Source organism: Acomys russatus, chromosome 8 (assembly GCF_903995435.1).
Source record: "Acomys russatus chromosome 8, mAcoRus1.1, whole genome shotgun sequence".
Classification (NCBI taxonomy): Eukaryota; Metazoa; Chordata; class Mammalia; order Rodentia; family Muridae; genus Acomys; species Acomys russatus.
This window is the reverse complement of record NC_067144.1, coordinates 29,373,569-29,399,788: the sequence shown is the minus strand read 5'-3', so window position 1 is coordinate 29,399,788 and position 26,220 is coordinate 29,373,569. Positions and strand designations below refer to the sequence as shown.

At 43.9% G+C, this 26,220-nt stretch overlaps 1 protein-coding gene across 1 annotated transcript in view; it reads left to right on the top strand.

Annotated features, from left to right (window-relative positions):
• The first annotated feature begins 466 nt into the window (after positions 1–466).
• Plcxd2 (phosphatidylinositol specific phospholipase C X domain containing 2) overlaps positions 467–26,220 on the top strand; it is a 51,210-nt gene continuing 25,456 nt past the window's right edge. The window contains exon 1 of the mRNA XM_051150009.1: positions 467–1,188. Coding sequence (XP_051005966.1) covers positions 1,026–1,188 — 163 coding nt within the window. The 5' untranslated portion in view covers positions 467–1,025. The remainder of the gene's footprint in view (positions 1,189–26,220) is intronic.

Below are 26,220 nucleotides of genomic sequence, written 5' to 3'. Positions count from 1 at the left end.
GTTTGCAATGTGTCAAACACAAACTGTCCTTGGTGTTGTCATCCCAATATGAAACGCAGCACCTTTCTCGGTCTCTCTAGCAGTCCTGTTTCTGCTGCTTCCGTGGTTTGCGGGAAAATGTAGTGCTTTCTGGGTAATTTTCACCACAGTGAGTGTAAGGCGGAGGGACAGGGGTGAAACTTTTGTGGTCGTATCGATGATCTAGGTGAAAAGATCAATCTGAAGACAGCCGGCTACAGTGCACATTTCCCTTTCGGGAGCTGCAGGCCGCAGCGCAATCTGTCCACACGCAAAGAGGATAGAGTGGAGGAGGGAGGAGCTAGATGCAGGGGAGGCGTGGGAGCGGGATGCAGAGGCGGGCCCTCGGGGCGTCGACCAATCAGAGCGCCCCCCGCCATCGACCAATCACAGCTCGCCTAGCCTGGCAAATCTGCCCGGCAGTGCGAGGCGGGGCGGGGCGGCCAGAGTCCCGGGGCTGCCGGTTACTCTTCTGAGAGCCTTTCAGGAAAGCTGAGGGTAGGGGGCAGAGAAGCGGGAGGGGCAGGTGGCAGGCAGGCCCAGCCCCGTGTACCAGCCCAGGGACACCCACGGAAGCAACCATGAACTAGAGATGGTGCAACCCGGGCGTGCACGTGTGTGCAGCCCGCTGGCATGTCTCTATGCCCTGTGGGCACCTGTCGAGTGAGTAGCTCCGGGTGTGGCTGTTCCTGGATTCTGTGGGTTTCAGTAAGATTTGTATCTCCTGGCCTGCCTCCCCCATCTCCAGAGGGTAACTAAGAAGTTTAACTGAGTAGGGACTGAGGAGATTAAAGGAGTGGATCTCAGAGACGAGGCGGCGGAGAGGGTGGGGACTGCGGGCGCAGACTGTAGGGAAGCACCTATTTGACCCATCTCCCAGCTAGAAAGGAATCCTGAAAAGACTGGTGTGACCCATGTGGCTCTGAAATGTCTGGAGAGCCTCGAGCGGTGATGACCACAGAGTGAGTGGCACTAAGCTGAGCCTGTCTAATACGTGGACAAGAGGGATGCTAGCATTCAGAAAGGCCAGGAGGAAACTCAGGATGGGGACCATCTGCTCTCCCAATCCCAGCGGGACAAAGACGGCCTCGGAGGTCTGCAATGCCGACTGGATGGCCTCGCTACCCCCTCACCTCCACAACGTGCCCCTTTCCAATCTGGCAATCCCAGGTATTCGTCTATAACTACTTTTCACACTGTGTTTAATTCTGCCATGTTAGTGTCTGTTAATGGTTTGCTTTCTGTTGTGTTGAAAAAAAAAATTGGCAGTGATCTCTTTTATTTCCAAATTAAAATAATAGTAATAATAACAAGGAAGGTAGCTGCTTTAAAGAGAGTCAAGCAGACTGCATCATTGGCAAAAAGAGATGGTTGGAAGAATGGAGTCACTGCACTGTTGTTTTGTTGTTTTTATTTTGTTGACAGTGTACAGCCTTAATTTAAGAATGTTAACCTTAATATTGAGGCCTGAGTACGTGAAGGTCTCATTGTCTTGAATCATTTAAGGAAAAGGAAGGAGGGGAGATCAAAGATAATGGGTAGAAAGTCATTAAAAATCTTAGCTGTGGATCAAAATTAAAGCTGAAAAAATATTTCTTCTATCAATTATCTGACCTCGTGTGAAAAAAAAAAAAAAAGATAAAGGTTAGAAAATAGGTTCAGATTCAGGGCTGGGTATGAAGCCTCATAATTTTGTTGTTGGAAAAGCCCGGAATAGAGGACGCAAGAAGCTGTTCTCACAGGCAGTCATTAGGTGCGATGAAGTGATGGTGTTTGGAGCTTTGTCTATATATACACAGTTGTCTGCCTGGCTGATCCATAATTGTGGCCTTGAAAAGCACCTCTGCTCCTGCCACTTACCCTGCCAGAGGGTTTGAAGCTTGACATTGCTCTCAGGCGATTAGTTAATCTTTCCACTGAAAGGGGTTGCTAAAACATAGTTATCTTGAGAAGGATGCTTAGACCACCCTGAGCTCAGCTTGGCCAGGTGGGCCAGGTGGGACTTACAAGGAAGGAGCAAGGGGTGGACCAGTTCTTTCTCTGGCTTGGACACGTAGCAATTAAAGTTCAGACTATCTGAAAAACTCACAAGAGTTCTCTCGACCTATCTGCTTTTTTTTTTTTTTTTCCCTGCCTTAAAAGATGACCTCATGCTACCTCCATCTGCTTTCTATGCATGGGGACGAGGGATGCTGGCTTTAAAAGCAGGTTTCGCCTTGCTCACCTCTTCGTTTGGAGTGCCTCCAGGTCCATTGTCCTCATGGGCCCTCTCTGCTGTTGAACAAGGGAAAGATTGTGAAATGTGACAGTTACGATCCCTTCTGTTTTACTGGCCCTTAACTGCAGATCCTTGGGAAATGCCAGCTGCTCCTGCTTTAGAACATGTCTTTTCCATGTTTAATTGATGCCCACGGAGTCATCGCCAGAGCCATGCATGGGACACTTCTAACATGAGTCATTTGCCTTCAGGCTCTTCCAGGGAATTGTTTTTGCTGAGTGATATGGCAGGAGTTCATGTTTGCAAACAGAATGGCATCTTAGGCAGGTCCTAAATGACCCTGTCATTCAGGGCATATCCGGATAGGCTGGGCTTCCCCCTTCCTCGTACTTTGGACAGTTCAAACTGTAGCTCTTCCAGGACTTGACTGTGAGTTCTGATTCTGAGTCTACAAAGGATCAGAGTGTTTGTTCCTGACCCGTAGTATATTCCAGGTGCTAGGATTGCCGGAGGAAGTAAGATTCTTGAGACTTGCGGCCATACTGGGAACTTAGCATTAGCTCTATGGGGCACTCAGGTTTGTTGACCCTGCTTTGCGAAGCAGAATCTTCCAGCTAAGCAGGAAAAGAAACATGCTGCATTTACTACCATGAAATGTGTCCCCCCAAGAATGGAAGATATATATGTAGGTATGTCAGCTCAGAACTGGAAAGACACATTAACTATGATCCATTTCCAGCCCTCCACCCCGCAACTGCTGGCTATCTTTACTGCAGCCTGACTTTTAATACTTCCCGGAGAAAGGCTCACAGTCAAGCTCAGCCTAGCCTTGATGAGAAATTACAGTATGTGGAAGGTGTTCGGGAAGTGGGGTCCATCATTCACCGTTTCGTCTGCATCATTGCTACCTTCAGCTTAACCACCATCAACACACACACACACACACACACACACACACACACACACACACACACACTTTTTGTTTCTAGCCTTCCTTCTAGACACATCTCTACTATGTAGCCTAGCCTGGCCTCAACCTTGAGAACCTCCTGCTTGGCCTTCCAAATTGTAGCCATAGGCCACCATGCCTATTGGTAACTATTCATTACAGATATCCACCTGGACATACCCATTGGCAAACATTACTTTGAGTACTTAGACTTCGCATGAAATCACCAGATATCAAGCCCCTCATATTTTGGAAAAGGAAATTAGGGGTTAGAAGTGTAGCTCTGTTGGTGGAGTCCTTGCCTAGCATGGATGAGGTCCTCAGTCTGCTCCCCAGCAACACAGAAATGGGGCATAGTACAAAGCAGGAAGAGTAGGAGTTCAAGGTCACCCTTTGCTGCATAGTGAGTTTGAAATCTGTCTCCAACAACAACAAAAAAAAAAAAAAAAAGAGAAGAAAGAAAGAAAGAAAGAAAGAAAAGAAAAGAAAAGAAAAAAGAAAGAAATAAGGAAATTGCCATCCAGAAAATTTATGTTGTTGTCTCAAGATTACATATGCACTGAGTGGCAGAGCTTAAAAACACAAGTGTTTAAATGCTTATGTAACAAAAACACTCACTTGCTGCCTGGGTGCCCTTGAGGGGCCTTGGGTGCAGAGGAATAGAGAGAGTTCTTGACTGAAAACTAGATTTCAGACACTGTACTCTCCAGTATGTGAAAGAAGCTGTAAAGAACAGGGTGGGTGTTTGCTGTTGTTAGTCGTTTGTTTGTTTGTGACAGTGTCTCATATAGCCTCGGCTGGCCTGGGACTCCAGATCCATTTGTGTCTACCTGTCAAGTGCCCTGTGTTGCAGGCCTGTTCCACCACACCTAGCCTGAGCTCAGTGGTTTTCATTTGAGCAATTATGTATCAGTGTGGACATTAACTAGATACAGAGGGAAAGCTGTCTAGATAGATGTATACGTAGTATATGTGTGAATGATAATAGGTACATAGGTATTAGATAGATAATAGATAGATAGATACATAGATAGATAGATAGATAGATAGATAACAGACAGAGAGATATAGACAGTATAGATATAGAGATGGACAGATATAGAGATAGACAGAGATGAACCCAGTAAGACTGAAATTCAGAGTTGGTGCTTTGACCCCTGTGTCTGTGTGCTGAACCAGATCCATCAGGAGGGAGCCATGGCAACAGTGTGACATGGGAAAGGTCAGAGAAAGGGTGAGGGATCTTGCAATCATAGATCTGGGTGGAGTTAATTATGTGAGATGCAGGTGCACCCGCTGCATATGCTGGGCGTTGAGGGGAGACAACCCATGTGGCTGTGTGCCCTCCACAGGGCCCTGGTGGATTACTTTACTTCCGCAACTGTTACCGCCAACTGTTAAGCTCCGAGGTCACTCAAGCTCATTGAAATATCTCAGAGGAGCAACTCAAAACCATTCTCAGTCCCAACTGTATCTAGCCATTTGACCACTAAAAGACAAAAGATATTGAAATTATGGATACTACTTATTTAAATTAAAGTTTGAGACAGCAAATATTTTCATTGGTCTTATTGACATTTTCTGAGGGGGAAATGTTTTTCGTGCATGTGTGTATGTGTGTGTGTGTGTGTGTGTGTGTGTGTGTGTGTGTGTGTGTGTGTGTGTGCTGTATACTATGTTTCTTTCTTTCCTTTCCTCTCTCTCTTTTTTAAACAGTGTCTCACTCTGAAGCTAAGGCTGGCCTTGAATTCACCAAAATCCTTTATAGTCTGCCTCTCTCCTAAGTAGCTGGAAGAGACTACAATGTAAACCACCATACTTGCCTGTATACTGCTTTTGAGTGAATTCTTTTTCTCTGTATATGTTACTGCTTTGTCCTTTTCTTCCTTTTTTGTTTGTTTTGTTTTGTTTTGCTTTGCTTTGTTTTTTAAACAATGTTCTTTCTCCTTTATTAAGGGTAAGATATTTGGTCTATAGGGAAGAGTCTTCTTGAATTGAAGGCTCTCATTTCATGCTATCAGTTCTGCATGTGTGGTATGGAAGTAGCAGTGTTTCCCCTTGTGATTAAGATACTGGTTAAGAGCTGGGTGTGGTGAGTTACATTTTTAATCTCAGAACTTGGGAAATTGAAATAGGAGGAGGATTGCTGCAAGTTCTAAGCGAGTCTGGGCTACATACTAAGTTTCAGGCCAACCAGTGCTATATAATGGGACCTATCACAAAAAGTATACAGATCAAAAATATACTGAGTTCAAAGAAATCATAATCTTTTTCAGATTAAAAATTATCTGGGTAGTTTAGGATTTTTTAAAATGCAATTTTTTGTTAAAATATAAAAGTATCTGGAAAGAATTGCCGAGTTCTTTTAGGTCTCTAGGACGTGAGGGTTTTGTTGTTGTTGTTGCTGTTGTTTTGTTTTTTGTTTTTGTTTGTTGTTTTCAAGACAGGGTTTCTCTGTGTAGCCTTGGCTGTGTTTGGACTCACTTTGTAGACCAGGCCGTCCTCGAACCCATAGAGATCTGCCTGTCTCTGCCTTGCTGAGTGCTGGGATTAGAGCCGTGTGCCACCATGCTCAGCTTCTTTTGTTTTTTATGTTCCTTTAAAACAAGAAGTTGATTTTGGGTTCCAACAAGGACACAGCTGTGTACAATGAAACAGGATCCTCCTTAGAGCCTACTAATTTTCACCTCATTATATCTGAGAGCATTTTAAGAAACCCCCCATGCTTGGATCTATGGGAAATCAATTTCCACTGTTACAGTAGCTTATAACCCAGCAACCTACAGCCACCTCTGCAGATCTTCCCACCGTATACAGTTAAGAGCAATCTGTGATAAATGTCCAAACAGATATAGATAATGTGTCATAGAGATGCACAGGATGGGAAGAGCAATTCTGGCTTTTATTCTCAACTTCCTTGAGAAAATGGTATCCTACCTCATTTTCAGGTTGGAGAGACAGACAGACAGACAGACAGACAGAGACAGAGAGAGAAATTCAAAGAAATTCGTAATCTCTTTCAGATTAAAATTATATGTGTAGTTTAGGGTTTTAAAAAAACCCATTTCTTGTTAAAATATGGAAGTATTTGGAAAAGAATTGCTGAGTCCTTTTAGTTCTCTAGGACATGAGGGTTTTTGTTTTGTTTTGTGTTTTGTTTTTTGTTTGTTTTCCCTGAGACAGAGGAGGCTGTGTGAAAACTTTCCAACCCATTACTTGTTGGCATACACTTTATCTCTGCAGTTCTTGATAGGCCTTATCCCAAGCACCCTAGAAAATGAAAAATATAGGCCAAAGAGATGGGTGGGAGAGTAAGAAGAGAAATGGGCTTTTCCTCCAGCATCCTTTCTGCCTTCCTTCTTCCCTTGCCAGCTCGGAGCATCTCATCTTCCCTGTTTCTGTCTCTCCCTGCCCTGGTTTCTCCTTCCCCGTTTCACCTTTCTCCTGCTGCCCTGCCCTGCCCTGGCCTCTCCCATCTTCTTCAGGGCCATCCTGTCTTAGGTATCTGTCACTGCTCCAGTTCCCAGTTGGCTCTCTCCTCTCAGCTTCCGGACATTTACTCCCTCCCCTTCTTGGTTCTTGTCCTTTTCTATGAAGTTGAACTGATGACCACCTGGTAATTTCTGGAACTCTTCTCCCTATGGGTACACACTTTTTCCTCATCTGGGTGACATGGAGACAAAACCACTGGGGGTGAGGGGGACCAGGATAAAGCAGGCACAGCTTTGATTTGGAAGTCAAACCATGTGCGGTGTATCTAAAGGAGATTCCAGGATCATTTCAAAGGTGACCACTGTAGACTGTGTAAGAGTGTTGGACTGGCTTATAGCTCTGAGTTGGACCCAAAACCAATCCATTATGCTGGTGGACTTGAGGCTGTGGAAAAGCAAGAGCAAATACAACCAAATAGCACTAACTCTATAGTAATGAAACCATCCAGGGGGGAGGGGGCAAGCCTGTAATCCCAACACTTGGGAGCCAGAGGCAGGTGGATCTCTGTGAGTTCGAGGCCAGCTTGGTCTACAAAGCTAGTCCAGGACAACAAAGGCTACACAGAGAAACCCTGTGATGATGATGACGGTGAAGAAGAAGAAGAAGAAGAAGGAGGAGGAGGAGGAGGAGGAGGAGGAGGAGGAGAAAACATACCGTAAGACACCAAGTGATTTCTCAAGCAGGAATGCTTTACTGTTGTTACTGTGCTTTGTTTTGTTTTTGCAGTCCTGGGGAATGAATACAGGGCCTCACACATTCTAAATCAGCACTTTACCGCAACATCTTTTCCCTTTTTATTTTGAGAATGGATCTTGATAGATTGCCCAGGCACACTTTAGACTTGCTGTCTTCTTGGTCACCCCTTCAGTTGCTAATGTCACAGAGCTGTGCCTCCAGCCCAGCTTTGTTTCTCTTTAGATGGTCATGGTGAACAGCAGAGAAGCTAGCGCATGGGTGAGCATTCCCACTCTTTTCTCTTCTTCACTTCCTGAACACCTCCCATAACATCACAAAGAAAGAGCAGGAATCCAGGAATCTTGTTTTTAATAGAAGTAGGATCATGGACTAGCTGCTGGGGTGAAGGCCTCTAATCTCAGTGTTAGAGACACTAAGACCAAGGTCAAGGCTAGCCTGGGCTAAGAGCAAGACACTGCCTCAAAATACCAAAATCTAAAAGGATGTCACTTTGGTAGAACATTTGCCTTCTGCACAAGACCTTGCATTCCATTCCCAGTAGCACCACAAAATAAATAAATAAATATAAATGGATAAATAAATTAATAAAGGCAGGATTGTGAACTGGCTAAAAGTATACGTGCTCCGCCACCCTGCCTGGATTTACCTCTCCCAAATATTGAGGGTAAACCTTGGGCAAGCTAAACTATCTCACCTTATTTGCTTAATGTGAGAACCAAATTATATAGTATGCTTTCTGGCATAAAATAAGCTTCATACAATTATTAATATGTGCCTTTTATAAAGCAATTACAAAATCCAAAGCCTGAGCCTAGACTGGACAACAGAAAAAGAGGCCTGAGATGCAATCTATCCCCTCAGGTAATTTACAGTCTAGTTAAGGAGCCCACTATCCAATTAAGCCCTGAGAGTCCCTCTGATCAGATTACCATAACTCGACAGGCCACACCCCTAGAAGGGTGAGAGTTAGGGATAGGAAAGAAGCCCATGGTTGCCTAGCTATGAGCATCAAGGGAGTCTTAAATGCAATATAAACAGCAGGTCAAGAGAGCTGAAAAGAATTTCCTTTGGTTATTGACTGTCTTGTCCACCTACCCCCAAATCAGCTGCCACACCCTGTCAGATGCAGACTTCGAAGCCTCAGGGAAAGCCTCAGCTCTCTGCTACATGACAGGCCATGCTGTTAATGGTGCTTCTGCTCTCATGTTAGCAATCATCCTCCTAGCCCGGTCTTTTTCTTCCTCTTCTAGAAGGAAGCATTACCGAATGCTTTCCTGTGAACTTACCCCCCCACCCACCTCTCCCCTGCCTATAGGAGTAGACTCACCATCCTCGAAAACTGATACTTCAGCTTCTTCCACACACCAAAACACATGCACTCCCCCACAGTTGCCCAACAATGGTGATGATCTTGGTCTCCCCCAAAGAGAGTCCAAACTCTAATACCTCTCATTGGCTCATCCCTCACAAACACCCTGCCACCCTTCCCACTGACAGTTTGATGGCTCTTTCCTGCATGCTTCTTTGCCAGACCTCCTCCTGAAGCCACAGCTTTGGTCTCTAGTACATGGTGTGACCTGATCTTAGCCAGGTGTGACAGGTCACCTACCTCCATAATTCTCACTCAAGCCCTCAGACAGTGGTTCTCAACCTGTGGGTCTCGACTCCCTTGGAGGTCACATGTCAGATATCCTGCATAGCAGATAATTACATTACGATTCATAACAGTAGCAAAATTACACTTATGAAGTGGCAGTGACATGATTTTACAGTTGGGGGGGTCACTACAGCATGAGGAACTGTGTTAAAGGGTCACAGCATTAGGAAAGATGAAAACCATGGTCCTAGGAACATCTAAGCACAGGCACACTAAAGGTAATATGGGTGAAGTGCTTCAGCTTCTGGGGAAGAGCTCAAAAACTACTCTACAGGTGCTGGCTAGCCCCAATTACAGTGTCAAACCAGGCCTCCAGAGCAGAGAGTATTTATAGTCATTAGAATACGTGGGTGTGTTTGTGAGTGTGCGAAAAGAAGCACTTGAAAATGCATCAGGGAACAAACTGAGGTGGTAGAAATCCATCATTAGGGCATATGGCTAAGCAGGAGGCCAGCCGGTGTCTCACTTGTGACACTGAAAGTTGCAGGGCTTTAGGCTCTATTGCTGAACAACTCTGAGCATCAAATAGTGCAGGGGGTGGGGGTATGTCTGAAGATCTTCAAGAGACTCCAAGAGAAAACAGCTTGGGCTACTAGAGGCCAGAAGTGCCCTCCAAATGTGACTTCTAAGTCCGTGACAGGGCCCCTCCTTCGTGGATACTTTGTCAACCAGGAACTGAAAAAAATCTAAAAGAGTAACGTTGTTTGTTTGCAGTGCAATTGCTACTTAGTCTAGGGTTGTTGTGGGGTGTGTGTGTGTGTGTGTGTGTGTGTGTGTGTGTGTGTGTGTGTGTGTGTGTACTCTCTATAGTCTATCGGTATTTTTTTCTGAATAGATCAAACAATATTAACATTTAAAAAGAATAGATCCAAGTGTGGAAGTCCACACCACTTGGAAGTATAAAGTGGTGAGTTGCTGCAGATTTTTCAGACAGGCTAGTCTACACTGAGTTCTAAGGTAGTAAATATGAGAGGGGGGGGAAGGGAGGGAGGAGGGAGGAGGAGGAGGAGGGAGGGAAGGAGGGAGGGAGGGAGGGAGGGAGGGAGCCATTTGTACCCCCTGTAAGTGTTTTGGAGTACAGCCATTGTACGCAGTAATGGAGGAACTCAGATATGCAAGACTCTGTCAGCCCCAGATGAATATTTTATGAACATGTATTATTTGAAGTCTTATGTTTTAAAAGCAACAGCCTTAAAGTGCAATTGAAAACAGATGTGGAAAAAGGCCAAACCGAAACAGGTGAAAGGGGAAACAATGTTTCAGTGTCTCCGAGAGTTGAGTTTAGATCAAAAGGAAAGAGTCACAGAGAGAGCCTTCTGGGAACTAGGAGCTTATTAATTTGCCTTTAAATATCAGTGTTTATTTAACCCCTTTTGCCTTTTCTAGTTCTCATTGCCTATATAGAAAAAACACTATACCCATTTCAAGGAAAATCATGCCACATATTGTATCAGATCAGATGAAAAATTCTCCATACTCTTTATGAAATGTTTATCTTAGAAATAAACTAAAATTCAAACATGACGGAGAAGAATTCACAAAAGAATGCACAAAATCTGTGACTCCCAGGAAACCAGTTCTGTCCCTAGAAGGAAAGCAAGTCAAGAGCCTGCCCGTGGCAGTGCAGCAGGGGTCAGACACTGTGACACACTGCTGAGCGTTCCTTCCAGGAGCCTCCAGGACCAAAAGCCAGAATCCTCCGCCTTCTTGCAGAATGTCAGGATCAACAGTATGAAATAGAGTTGGCATTTATTTTTCTTTCTTATTTGGGGTGGTGGTTGGAAAAGGGTATGAACTGGATGTATAGCTGAGGCTAGCTTTGAATTCCTGATTTTTCTGTTTCCATATGCCAAGTGCTGTGATTAAAGGAATGTGCCAGGTGTGTGCTGGCATGCTCAACTACAGTGTATAGATTTTTAACATAGATTAATAGAAAGAGAAATACTTAGGAAAGGAGCAAGTGTATTCTTGATTGTGGGCATCTCAAGGAAGAGCTGCACTTAAATGCCTTCACAATAGGCATATACATGTTAGGGACGTTCCTGAAGGTACGTTTCAAAAGGTTGCTGAGGAGGATAAGTGAAAGTCATATATGCTCAGGCCTTAAGCATCTTCTGGGGGCCATTTCAACATTTCCTCTTGAAAAGATTTCTGTATAAAAGGAGCAGAGTGTGGGCCACTTTCATAGCAAATAATTATGCTGAAACTCCAAACTCTGATCCCAGAGAATTTCAGACTCCTGGGTTCTCCTTCCCCTCAATCTTCCCTTCCTTATTACCCACCTCAAGGTGACTTTTGCGTGGAATCATAACAAAGTGGAAGAAGGCGTTAGAGAGAGGGAAAGGAGAGTCACGTGCGAGAGGAGCTGAGGTGTAGATGGTGGTGACCTTGAAGAACCCCAGACAATCTGGTGTGGGATCAGAATAGACTTCATTTAAATACAGCACTGGGGGTATGGCTAGAGACACCGCCTGCTGCCAGCAGGAGCAGGATCCTAAAGAGCTTCACCTATCAGGCCCAAACTGAGTGCTAAGCCAGAGTCAGCCACTGGAAGCTTTGCTCAGGAGTGGGTGAAGAAAGACTGCTCACTGCCTTGGAGCAAAATAGATTAAAACGACCCATCAGCTGCTAGAGCTAGTTGGAGGTGGGGGTGGGGGAACAGTTTTGGCTTTGTTTTGTTTTGTTTTGAACTACGTTCAACCCACCTGTCGATCACCTTTCTTCTGTACAGCAGGCGCTCACTCTCTCTCAGGCACTAGTAAGACTGTCAGTAAGGATGTGGTCCCAGCTTTCAAAGCGCTGGTTCTCCAACTAGCACATTTAATCAACCTGTTACAACATAATACGCATGTAAGATAATAGGGAAGGGAGGTTCAGGCAGGATCTGGAAAAGCATATGGCGGGGGCATTCTAACAAGATCTGGGGCTCCAGAGAGGCCCATTAGTGCCTCAAAAGAATTCATTATAGATGTGTCACAGTTGACAAAGGGGAAAGTGTAGGAGCTAAGGTTATAAAGTATTTAGAGGCCCAGGAATCTATGTTAGGGGCTTAATAACTTCTCCTTACCAAGAGTGTGAAGAGTATGAAGGGCCGTGGAGCTTAGTGGTGAGAGCTCTGGGTAAGCACACACAAATGTTCTAGGCTAACTGTACAACAGGGCGTTGTAGTGCGAACCTGGGAGCACTTGGGTGAAGGTCATCCTAGTCTCCACGGTGGGGTGAGAGGGAGTGGAGGGCTTTTAAGCAGGTGAATGAAAATGTCAGCCTCGAGGCTTGAAAAGGTCACTGTGGCTGCAGTACAAAATGTATGGAAACAACAAGTAACCACCATAACCAAGGCGCATTTCATACTGGGTCATCCAAGCAGGAAGCCGCCTGATGGGAGAACCAGCCAGTGACCATGGACCACAGAAAGGGGCAGATGCTGGAGATGTTTTGGAGGAAATGCCACCTGGACTTAGTGATTAACCAGAAAGAGAAACAGGTGCCAGAGTGCCTTGGGTAGCCAACAGGGGGAGGAGGAGGAGGAGGAGGAGGGAGGGGGAGAGGAGGAGGAGGAAGAGGAGGAGGAAGAGGAGGAGGAGACGACATTCTCATAATAGCTGCACCAGCATGTGTAAGCTGATCTGCTTAGTCTGGACCTGCTGAGCTTCAGGTACCTGGGAGCCATCTCAGGATTGGGTGATGGCACAGTGGAGGTGATTTCAGAGCTCCCAGCGATTAAGAGATGATTTCTTAATTGCACAGTTGGCCCATCTCCCTTTACTCACCAATGCTATTATATCCAATATCAGATGGTTCAGGTTTTAAGCAGGCATTCCTGTATTGTTTTTGTTTTTTGAACAAATCCCTGAGCATTCCAGGCTAGCCTCGAACAAGATATGTAGCCAAGGACGGTACCTTCTGGGTCCTGCTCACAAGAGGAGTGTGCTGCCAGGCTCAGTTAAATCAGTGGCCGAGGAATGAACCCCGAGCTGCAGGAATGTTCCGCCAATGTTCTGACTGAGCCACACTCTCAGTTCCCTCTCCTTTCAAGTAAATAACCTTGTTTAGATTTCAACTAAGATTATTATACCCAGTTCAAGAAAGAAGTCCTGGACATCCAGTCTCAGAGAGCCAGTCCTTTCGTGTGTTGATTGATTCTTCTACCTGTTTTTCTTGAGCCCTGTTATTATTTCCTGTTTCCCTGGCCATGCCTATTGTAGCACTGGGGTGAGAAGTGTACTGCACAGGCTTCGGTGAAGAGGAAACTGGGCTCAGTTTACCATAACCATCAAGTACCACACCCCCAACACCACCCCCAACCAACACACCCCCCCCACCCCGCCCCCGCTTTTTCCCACACACTGACATCTGCAGTTGTACCAAGGGGTTCCATAAAAGTGGGGGAATTTTGTAGCCAAATATTTAACTTAATGTAACTCTACCCCTACCCTAAACATTTGCCTGGATTTCCCCCCCACACACACTATTAATTTTTTTCTTTCATGTTAAAAAGTTTAAGGAAAACATAATTATATCAGAACTGAAAAGACTCCCCAGGGGAACAACAAGCACTTTCTTGAAGGGTGATTCTCAAAAAGGTGGTGTTCTCCTCTTGGACACAGAGCAGGACAGACAAGCTGTTTCTTTTAGGCGAGTTAGATAGACAAGTGTCTTCATGGGTGCGGGTCGCATGGAGTCTAGCAGACATTCAAATTACAAGAATATATTTCGAAGGACAGTAGATACCCATGCATATGGAGAGAGCTTTACAGTGCCTCTCAGGCATGGCATTGAAATCCCTTCCCCCTGTGACTATCGTAGGATATGGGAGCTGAACTGGAGACTCTCAGAAGTAATGGCATATGTGCTCCTGTCACCTGCAAAGGCATGGGGAGGGGAGGGGTCAGTGTTACAATCTTTCTGTTTGTTAGGACAGCTCAGGGAAGGCCTGTGGCCTGTGGAGAAGTGCCTATAGCCAGAGAAGCTCTTTTTATATGTGTTTTACACATAAATATCTCATTGGAAAAATCACTTAGATCTGAAAACCACTCCTTTCTGCAACTTCCTTGCAGCCAGACATTGGTAGCCAGGGACCCTGGACCATGTCTCTTCTCAGAGAGCCGGAGGCCTCTTGGCCTCTTTATACATAAAAGAAACACGTTGATTAAGGCCCTCAGCTTCCAGGTTTGGGATTTACACATTGTTCTGGTGTACTGTGAATAGCTATGAATTCAATAGACATCTGATTAAAAATTAAATTGGCCATGTGGCTCTCTTGGATTTTGCTGGCAGTTTGTTGGTTATTATTAACACCTTCCCAAATGGCTCGTGGAAAATGATCAAGCCTGAGAGTTGAAGATTATCCCTTTGGACTGGCTATAAGGGCTAAAGATGTTGTCCTTTGGTTTGGTAGACTACTAAATTATTCCCCTGATCCTAAATCCTGGCTCTGTGGCAAACTCAGACTATCCTAGAGATGCTTAGCCTTTGTGCACTTGTTAGTAGGAAGTTATGCTGCATTTCCCCAAGGGTCTAACGGGTGTATGATGTGGGAGGCCCCAGCAGATGTTATTAGAAAATAACTCAGGAGATACAGTCTCTAGAACTCTTCCTTTTTAAGTTGTTCCATGCAGATTTTTATTATAGCTGCTGCTTTAGTCATCCTTACTGGTTTATTTTTGTCCCCTGTGTCTTCTGGCACCTTCCTCGTCATTGCCCTAGATAACTCAAGCCAGAAGGACCAGTGGCATTGAATGGAGCTGGGAATAAATAGGTGTTCATGGTAAAAAGGTAGCTAGAAGGTGGTCTACCTGTGAGAAGATGGATGGACATGAGAAGAGTTTGCAAAAGGATCATGGGATCCAAATTTACTGGCCTTAAGCAGCTCTCTAAGCATCTGTTCCTCCAGGTGGTTGTGCTTGCAAACCTTCTGTGCACATGTGCTCAGTACCTTAGAGAATTGCGGAGAGATGGACACACATTGCAAATGGCCCTATCAAAAAATAAAAAATGAAAACTAAAAAAAATAAAACAAAAACAAATGGCCCTATTCTGATTGCCTCACAGTGATGGAGACAGATAAGGGGATTTTTCCCATACAGTGACCTTGGGTCATCAGGGATGTGCTAAGTACCAACAGAGCATAGTGGGAAGAGAGGGCACTTAACAGGCCATACTGGAGTCAGATGACTCCAGCTAATGGTTTTCAATTGGGTCATGTAGAAGTAATTAAGATGGAAAGGGCAGGTACAATAAAAGAACTCCCCAGAATGGTAAGGGATTTTCAGAGTTCATCTTTTCCTGTATTCACCAACCATAAGGCTCATTTCTCACATATAACTTTGTAAATTACCATATTTTTAGTTCAGGCCACAGAAATAGTTTAACATGCAAATTAGGACTTATTCATGCCAAAGTTGTAGAGATTAAATGCTGGGTTGTGAGACAAAATACTTTTTTTTATAAGCACTGTCTTTGCCAGGCATAACGGCTTAAGCCTGTACACCAGGAGAGCCATCCAGGATTGCCACAAGTGTGAGGTCATCCTGGTCTACATAGCAAATTCCAGGCTAGCCCAGCCTACAGCATGAGACCTTGTTGCAGAAAACTCAAACATGGAACAAAGCAAAACTGCTCTAATCTGCTCTAATCCCAGCATTGTAAAGTTAAGGCAAACTGGGCTATACTGGGACGCCTTGTCTTGATGAATTTCCTATAGAAAAAAACTGCCCTAGTTCGTGTGAAAGTCAGACCCCACTCTCCACTCAACGGTGGAGAATGTCCTGTCCATTGGCTAGATCTGTGTAGGGGTTCGAAGTTTACTGCATGTATTGTCTTAGGCTTGGGTGCCCCATATTCGACCACGTCCCCTGGATGGGGAGGCCTGGTGGCACTCAGAGGAAGGATAGCAGGCTACCAACAAGAAACTTGATACCCTATGAGCATATACAGGGGGAGGAAGTCCCCTTCAGTCACAGTCATAGGGGAGGGGAGTAAGGGGAAAATGGGAGGCAGGGAGGAATGGGAGGATACAAGGGATGGGATAACAATTGAGATGTAATATGAATAAATTAATAAAATATATTTAAAAAAACTGCCCTAAACACCACCATTTAAGGATATATGTTCATTTTTATATCTGTTCTATTTTGTGTCTGGTCCTATTTTCTTATTATTTTACTAGATACAGAAAAAGTGTGCGTATTTATCCGGCACACTGTGATATTGTATAAATTATGATACACGTATACATTGTGCATATCTTCTCTCTCTCTCTCTCTCTCTCTCTCTCTCTCTGTGTGTGTGTGTGTGTGTGTGTGTGTGTGTGTGTGTGTGTGTGTATGATGTGTGGCAGGCCATGTGTGCCTCCACTGCCTTATAGAGGTCAGAGAACAACTTTGTGTAGTCAGTTCCTTCCTTCTAGCTTCATATGGGTCCCAAGGATCAACTGTGGGTTGCCACGCTTCCTTCACAAGCCCCTTTACCCAAGGCCAATCACTGCCATATTTTTTCATTTCTTTTGCTTGGAAGGAAGTACAGAGTTGTCCATCACGCACAGTGTAACTCCTGCTCCCAGTGCTTGTCGGCTCAACTTAGCAGTTATCTGACCTCCAGCAAAAAGCTTAACCTTTCTGTCCCTTAGATTCCCATCTGGAAAATGGGGCTAATTATAGTATTTATTCTGCAAGTGCAAAGCCAGAGCAAGTACAATCCAGAAGCTTACCCCTACTCTGATAACACAAGATTCCCTTATGTCTGATAATCTGCTAAAACTCCTAGAACTCACTGACAGCTGTGTGCTCACAGTTAGTGTTCATTTCCACGCAAGGCTGTAAATTATAATCAACTCAGGGGAAGGGCTCATAGGAAGTTCCAAACATGTAGCTTCCAGTTGTTCACTTCCCATGGGGTCATGGATAGCCTTACTTCCCTGGGATCAACGTATGGCAATTTACAAAATGTTGTTGGACACAACTAGGCCTCCACACAGCTGATGTCAGTATATAACCCGTTCACAGGTCCAACCTTAAGTGATACTCTTAGACTTTTCCATGAGGGCACAGAGCCTCCAGGAAACAGGGTCAAGACTGGACTTCTAGTAAAGTCAAGTTATTTTGTTTGTTGTTTGGTTTGTTGTTTGTTTGTTTGTTTGGTTGGTTGGTTGTGACAGGGTCTTGCTATATAGCTGTAGCTGATCCAGAACTTATTCTAGAGATCAATTTGCCTCAAACTTGCAACAACAATCCTTCTGCCTCTACCTCCTGAATGTTGGGATTACAGTTGTATATTACTAAACCTGGTGGGTTTTGGGGCTTGTTTGTTTATTTATTTGAGATAGGTCTTGAGCTAGCCTTGAACTCCTGATGCCCCTGCCTCTACCTCCCAAGTGCTAAGAGAATAGGTACCACTATGTCTCATTGGATATGATTAAACTCTTTATGTTAAAAAAAACAAAAAACAAAAAAACAGATAACAGTACATGCTGGTGGATGTCTATGATCTCAGCATTCAGGAGGTTGAGGCAGAACTAACATAAATTTGAGACCATCCTGTTCTGTGTAGTGAGCCATAGGCAGTCAGGGCTACATAGCTGGACCACAGCCAAAAAACAAAACAAAACAAAACAAAGCAAACACACAAAAACAAGTATGGCCCAAGTACGGTGTAATTAGAATGTAAATAGAATGCTATTATAGCCATTATTAGCACCTTTCCTGATTTCTTAATTTTATACCTAATATCATTATAGACACTGTAACAAAATTTAAGTGTGTGAGCTACAGTTTGTATGTATACCTTGTTGGCAATATCCAGCAGTTGGAGCGAGGCCAACAAACTCAGAATGTAGCCAGTGCTTCCTAAATCAACAGCCAGCTCAGTTGCTTCCTGGTGGAGTTGGCTAAAGAATAGCTCTGAGGAAGATGGCACCTGTGAGGAGGCTTTGAAAGGTTGGGGGAAGAAGGGCATGCCAAAAAGGGCACAGAAGGAAGCAGAGGAGGATAATTAGAAATGAGGACACAGGGTACCTTCAGGGAACCAACAAGGGCTGCCGGAGTGAACGGCAGAATTGATGGTGAAAGACATGGCGGGAAATCTGGTGAAAATAGAGTTCAACTGACTAAAGAAGTGTCCAGCATTGGGCTTTGTTTTTTATCCCAAATGGAGTCCGAGACAACTTAGGACCTGAAGAAAGCCCCTGAGGTACATGTATTCATTTTATGACTCTGGTCTGTGAATTGCTCTTTTCTCTGCCCCAACACACTGCCTGCCAACACTACTCTTCAGATGGGCAGTTATAATTTATCCTGCAGGAAGCAGCTCAGGAGTGACTTCTTCATGTGTCCCCGTTACACATGCACCCACTGGGACTTTTTCCTGTGTCTTTCCCTACCATACACAGCTGGGGTTTTGGGGGTTTTGTTTTTTGTTTTTGTTTTGTTTTATTTTCGTTCTTTTGTTTTTGTTTTTTGTTTTTGTCATCTCAGTGTACACTTGCTGTCTGGTTCAAAATAGGCATTGAGGAAAAAAGTGGCAAGAGGAAGAGATGGAGAAGGAGAGGGACACGGAATCTTGAAATACAGACAGAGAATTTAGACATGAGAGTTTCTAGTTATCTTAAGGAGAAACTGGGACGTGCAAAAATATTAATATTAATGCCTAGGACAAGACAAGGGCTTTTAACTGCATCACAACATCTTTAAGATGCCCAATGCCTAATATAAGGGGTATGAAAATACCAACAGAAGCAGCTGGGTAGCCTACTTAGTAATTCTAATGTAATGTTAACAAGGATTCCTGTATTCATTTCCTTCTCTTACATAAGCCTAGTAAAATCCTTACAACAACCCAATGGTGCAGTTACACTTCTCCCCTATTTGCAGGTTGAGAAATTGAGGCTCAAAGAAATTTAACAGATTGCCAAAGGCAAGGATCTCATCAGTGCTAGAACTGTGCATACTGACTCTTGTTGAAATTCATTGTATCACATCTAAATAAAAGGCACTTTTGGAGCTCGTGTCTGAGCCAGTGTTTTGGTAAAACTTCAGCTCTTTTTGTTGCTTGTAATAAAGCTAATTTTCTTTGCATCTGAGACTGTCTGATTCCATGCCAGGCCTCTAATGCATGGTACCATGAGGGATGTTTATGTATGAAGGACTGACCACCCACTGACCTGTCTGCCTGAACAAGTTGCATTTTTTTCTTTCCAAGACCAGACATCCAAGAGGCTTTTTATTGACACAGAAAACAAGCATCCCAGTGGTTTAAGTGGTCTGTGCAGTAATCACCCAGCAAGGCATCTGCAGTGGAGACTCCTTCTGCGCTAGAGAGAAAGCAGCATGGAGCATTAGCATTAGGGTGAGATGTACTTGCTCTCACTCTCCCTGCAGAGGCGAGTGTACAGATTCTCTTTAATCCCATCATTTTGTGTAATTTAGATGCTACTTACAGTATTTTTCCCTCCTCCTTTCATGGGTCAGAGATTTGTCTTAGTCTTTCATTCACAGAATTAGAAAGAAAAAAGAAAAAAAAAAAAAAACAAAAACCACCTGCCTTGTCTTGGAAAAGATCTGAGATACTCACCTCCTTCAATTGGCTACTCTTCATTTCATCATGATGTGAATCTTTTTTTTTTTTAAGATTTATTTTAATTTTAATATTGTGGAGAAGGCATGTGCATGTGTCAATATAGGTGCCCCCAGACTCTATATGAGAGTGTTGAATCCTGTGGAGCTAGAGTGACAGGTGGTTGTAAGATACCCAGTGTGGGTGCCAGGAGTCAAACTTGGGTCCTCAGATCAAAAGAAATGCACGCATGCTCTTAAACACTGAGCCAGCTCTCCAGCCCCATCAAATGAATCTTACCCTCCCTACCCCATGGAAAAGTCAGCTAACTAGGTGACAAGGAAGGTGGTTTGGGGGTTTAGGTATTAGAGCGTTAATGCCTCCACAATGCTGTGAAACAACAGCCTTGGGAATGAAGGGGGAATATCACAGATGTTAAGAATGGAGTATACCACAATGGACTCAGTGTGCTGTATAGCTATTGTCAACCAACGCGAGGATGCTCACTGTAGATCTGTGGGAGGGAAACAGATTTCTCCAGCAATGTGACAAATCCTCACATAAACCAGAAGTAAATAAACACCATCTCAGTTTGGGGCATGCTTTGCTGGTTTGCAAATATGATAAGTTAAATCTACAAACATGTTTTCTATTTTAATGTAGTTAGAAATAAATTATGTATCCTACCATATTTATGTGTATTTGTACATGTGTATGCGGACTACATGCATGCAGTACCCATGGAGACCAGAAGAGGGCATCAGATGCCTTGGAACTGGAGTTAAAGGGGTTTGTGTCATATAGGATGTAGCTGCTGGGAACTGAACCCAGCTCCTCTGCGAGAGCAGTAAGGTTCAGCAACCACAGAGCCATCTCTCCAGCCTCAAAGTCATGGCTTTGTAATGGTGAACAGAGCCAGAAATTCCTTTAATGAGCAGCTAGTATGTGGAAGTAGTCAACTTCTAAGAGAGAAGAGACACTAAGGACCATCCCCCAACCTTCTTATGTTTAGGAACCAGGAGGCTGAGCTCCAAGAAAAGCACTTGTGTCCAAGCTGTGGAATTCAAAGAAAATGTTTCCTTAAGAGAGGGAAGGTTAGAGTGCCCTCATTCGTCCTTAAGTAGAAGGCTTTGCTTGTTTGTTTTTTGTTTTTGTTTTTGTTTTGTTTTATTTTTTTTTATTTTTTCAGCTCTTTACAAACATTTTTAAAGCTTTTATCTCTTCATCAATTTAGCAATAGAGGCAAGCCGAGGCATGTCATCAGAAGTAGGAGGGAAAACATTTGGCACAACGGTGTCACTTATCCCTACAGTATCCCTGTATAACATCCATTCTGAAGACCTGAACTTCTGTCCTAGGCAGCCATTAGCAAACTTTGCAGCTCTGCAGCCATGGCCAAGCCAGTCTGAGCCTCAGTTTCCTCATGTACACTAAGCACATGTAACCACTGCCTTCAGGAGTGTGACAGAGGTCAAATGATAAGCGAAATGCCCAAGCCACCCACTGGCAGGAGGCAGACTAGAAACTGAAACAGTTGAGTTATCTCCAGACCAGAACCTGTCAGAGGGACCAATGACAGGTTAGTGGTGAAGCCTGCGGTTAATTGGAAATGTTAGGTCTGTTCTTGAATAAAAAGTCTTCCACAAGTACTGTGGGTGAGGGCAAGAGATGCTTTTAAAAGACATGCAGCTGAATATGTGATTTCTCTGGGGGGGAAAAAAGTTACTCGTTCAAAGAGGGAAATGTAAGTGAAGTTCGCCATATGCCTTCTCAATAGATGGCAGCTTCCAGAGGTGGCATCGGCTTGATCTCAGTGACTCTGAAGGCATGGCCGTGTAGCTCAGTGGTACAGCTTGCCCCATATTCCAAGACCCTGAATTTCCTATCACCTCAAAAAGAAAAAGAATGAAAAGAAAAAAAAAAGGCCTTTTATGAAATAAGCTATTTCAAAACGGTATCCAATGTCTTTCATTGATCGGTTCTTAAAGTTCCCTGAGAAATCTCTATTGATTAAAAAGCTAACATTAAAAATCAATAAAAATCTGAGGAAAAACAATCGTTGGGTGAGTCTCTCCTTTTATTTTATTTTTCAGTCTGTGACATAAGCTTTCTCAGCTAAGGCATTCGGCAAAACTGCAGTAAAGAAAGTCCTTTTGTTTTGTTTTGTTTTGTTTGGCCTGATGAACTCTTAAAGGTCTGTTCCCCTCCAATAATCTGCAGAGTTCTCCTTTTCCTGTTTGTGGCAGGGAAATACAGTTATTTATGATACAAGGACACCTGACCTTTAAATGTCAACACAAGTGCAGGGTCTGGCCATCCCTTCCACATCTTCCTCCTGCCTGTCAGAAAATTGAGTGAAGTGTCGCAATGGTGTATAACTTTGGACGGGGTGGGGGTGAAAGGAACGTGTGGGTAGCTCCTCCATGGCCTGGATTCCAGGTTCTGAACTCTTACTCTGGGCAGCATCGCCAAGGGAAGGTGTGTTTAGATAATTGTTCGATGACAGCAGATAGGAAGCTTATCGGAGCTGGTCAGCTTTGCCCCTCACCCCAGTGGCTTGTCCACCATTTCTGGTAACGTGTTACCTTTCAGTACAGCAAAGGCAGCCCATGAGGCTGAGGCATTTATTATTTATACTTCTCATCAACCTCGGGTCCTAGATCATGAAAGCCTGCTGTGTCTGCTCTCCCTCGGTATTCTTCAGGGCAGCAAGAAGCCTCGGATGGACCCTCTCTGTAGTCAGAAGTCTGTTGTCACCTGCTGCAGAGATATCCCAGCCACATGCTTGGGCAAGTTCACCAATCGATTTTCATGACGTTGCGCTTATCTCAATGGTATTGGTCAGATGCTGTTTCTGGTAGTGGCCTGTAACTTCCTGTTTTGTCTTTGTATTTTTATGGTGCACATCACTTTTGTTCTTAGAATGCCTCTCAGATCTATATAAACTGATTATGATGCTTCAGACTGCTAGCTTTTATATATGTACGGTTTTAATTTTAGTATACCAAAAAGAAACCTTTGTGGATAAGTCTTTAATGAGTCTGTCTTGATCACAAGAACTTTCTTCTTGCACTTTCCCACCCATGTTTGCCCTTCCTCTGGCACCACATTCTATCTAAGCTATGTCTGCAGCTGCCAGTGGACTCCAGTTGGAGTACAACCATCCAATAATTATAGTCCCCCAGAGCAGAGCTTCTGATAGACAGGGATCCCAAAACCGGGTTGGACTGAGACCCATGTGTGTGTTTAGACAAATTAAAGATCAGCCATCAGTTCTAACTGTCATTTTCAAAGCGTTCTTCATTTCGTGAGAAATGGAGGAGTGAAATTGTACTGAAACCTTGAGAAATCGCCATTGGGTTGGCTTGTCCTCTGTCTGAGGTCCTCTCCTCTGCCCTGCGTCCCTCTAGCATGTCCTCTCCCACCTTGAGTCTCATCATCCTCAGTTTCACTCCTCTGCTTTTCGCCGCTTCTCATCAGAGTAGGTGAAGTCTTCCCAAGCTTCTCCCTCCATGCAAGCATATCCCACCCAATGATAGGTACCATTTCCGGTATGAGAAAAGCCCTTCGTGCTAGAGATGGCTATTTCAGATGTGCGTCGCAAACAGACATGCCAGGGTTACCCAGAATCCTCGTGCTTGGAGGATTACAAATGAGTTGCTTTTCCTTATCACATGTTTATATTCAAGATAAGGATGTTTCTGTGCGTCAACTTTCCTCCTAAGTTGTAAAAAGGCTTTTTGTTTCGTTTTAACGCGTGCCCATTTCATAAGGAGCTACCAGCGAAAACCTGTATCAGTCAGCCTTAGACTTGCTTTAATATCCAGGCCTCTGGTATTGCTGTTTCACGGATATGCCTCTCCACGTGCCTACACCTAGAAGCCCCAAAACCCTACAGAGCTGGAGGTTGTCATGAGTCAGGAGGATGCTGGAAGAGAAAGTGAGCTAGCCAGAGTCTCCAGAGGAAGTCAGGACCTCATAGGCTAGAGTCCAGCTGGGATGGCACCCACCGAGTGGCCAGAGTCACATCTTCGTCCTTGTTACCACTTTAGTCTGAGAGTCTATATAGGCGCAGGAAAGCGAGCACTTCCTAAGTGCCTTTCCTACCAGAAGGTTGGCCTTGCTCACTAGCTCCATACTGAGACCTGTTTGTTTAGTCATTTATAAAACAGCAGTGTTTCCTTCAGACCTTAGGAAAATATCCAGAGTTTTGAATCAAAGGACCTTGCATAGAAACACTGGGTGCAGGGGGAACAGGACTGAGAGCTGAGCCCTGGGCCTCAGGCACGCTAAGAAAGCACTCTACTAACTAGCTACATCCCCCAACCCTGAGCAGAAACATTGTTAATACTTCAACTTTGAAGTTTGGAGACATTTCTTAAGAACCATAGGCCAGTGAGCACAGGGAGTGACATCCTGTCCGAGGGCCTGAGCCTTAACTTACTTCTTGAAGATTCGGGGCTCAAACTCACAACCTTGTGCATACCATGGCAAGTGCTTTACCACTGAACCACCCTAGCCCTCTTGGATTTTTAGAAAGTGGTTCTTATTGATAGCCCCGACTAGCCGCAAACACTCAAGCCCTCCTTGGTCGGCTTCCTGAATGCTTGGATCACAGGTATGGCCCAGCACTCCCGCAATGAGGTTTCTTTTATAGAAATTCTAAATGGACACCTTTTCTCCCAGTCTCTGTTTAAACCGAGCCTGAACTCCAAGCAACCGGGCCATCAAGCCTGAAACTTGGTGTTTCATCCAACTGAGGAGGAGGAGGAGCTGCTATCCAGCTGAGCTTTTTCCATTTCTAATTCCAGTTGCTTTCAAGGTCTGTTCATTTCTTCTTTAAGAGATGGGAGCAATTTACTTGTCATTCTTCAGCTCAGACCCCATTGGCTCGTCTCTGCACGGTGTGGCACTCCTTTGCCTCCAGGTATTTCCACGGAGCATCTTTAGACCTAGTTCTTCTTCCTTGGTACCCAGAAGCCATTGTCTGGCCAGCAGCATCATGAGGCTGATATAGGTTAACTAAGATAAAGTATGAGCAAGAGTTTTGGTCTTCTGTGTCTGGGCATTTTTTATATGTTCTTAATTTTGTTGGTTTGGGGCAGGATAAGTTCCCCTGTGGCTCAAATGTTATTAATTTTCTCAGGACATGTAGTTTGTATATTCCACATTAATTTACAAAAAACAAGTTTGACATTCAGTGTAATTTTATGTGCCGTCATCTCCAGGAGAAAGTTGACCGTGCCCAATGGGCTTTTTGTATGGTTTTATGTGGGCTTTTTTTCAAGCTGCTTACATTACTGTGGCCTCATATGACATACTATAGATTAATGGTTGGGGAAAGAATGTACAGACCACACATCACACAGAGTAACATTCAGAATTGCATACTATAGCCAGGCTCTAACTGAGCACTGCAACTGGAACAGGCCCTTTTAATTGCAACAGAAATATTATGATTAAGTTCTGTTCTGGTTTTATTTTTGTTGCCCTAACCAAAACCATCTTGAGGGAGAAAGGGGTTTATCCAGCTTACAGTTTACCCTGCAGCATTTAGGAGAAGTCAGGTAGGCTGTTAGTCACACCACATCCACAGTCAATGGCAGAGAGAAGCAATTGGAAGTTTGCCAGCTTGTTTGCACTCCCTAGCTTTCTCTACTCTTATAGGATGCAGAGGAGTCATCCTGCCACCCTGGGGGCTGGGCCAGTTCATCACTAAGAGACTCTTCCCACAGGCAGGTCCACAAGCCAGGCAACCCCTCAACTGAGACTCCCTTCCTGGGCAATTCTATTTTGTATCATCACATTGGCATTTAAAATGAACCAGCACACATTTCAATAAAAATGTAACATTTAGTTAAAAGTAACCAGCACACATTTCAATAAAAATGTAACATTTAGAGCCCCCATGGTGCAGCCTTTAATCCCAGCACTTGGGAGGCAGAGGCAGGTGCATAGCTGTGAGTTCGAGGCCAGCCTGGTCTACAAAGCAAGTCCAGGAAAGCCAAGGCTATACAAAGAAACTCTGTCCCAGAAAAAAACAAACAAACAAACAAACAAAAGTAACATTTAGTTACATGGAGTTTCATGGCTCAAAAAAGAGCTTAAACTAATATTTGCTTTAATGAATTCTTGTAGGATATATTCTTATATATTACTTATTGGTGTTAGTAAAAATATTTCCATGTAATAGATTTTTATTTTAATTCTTTTAACATATTTTTCCAACTTAAAAGAAGGTTGTTTCTCCCTCCTATGAGAATTGGTCTTGTATTTCTGTCATTTCAGGACTGAGTGTCCAACTTTACACACAGACATATATGTGACTTGGGGACATTCGACAGCATGCTTTCACATTGGGTCGCTGCTTTATTTATTGACAGCTGTGGACATAAGAGCAGACTGGAGGTCACTAATATAAGTTTAGTTACATTTGATAAGTTTGGTGCCAATTAGGGTTTAGATTGTGTAACACTGTAATCTGACGTGATTATAGTTAATGACAAATTTTATATGTAATAAAAAACATATAGCATAAACTTGATTTCCTCTATCCCAGCTTTAAATGTTAACCATTTAAAAGTCTGGCAGTTCCCTAACTATAAACATTTGCTGAGACATCAACTGTTTGGTTCTCAGATA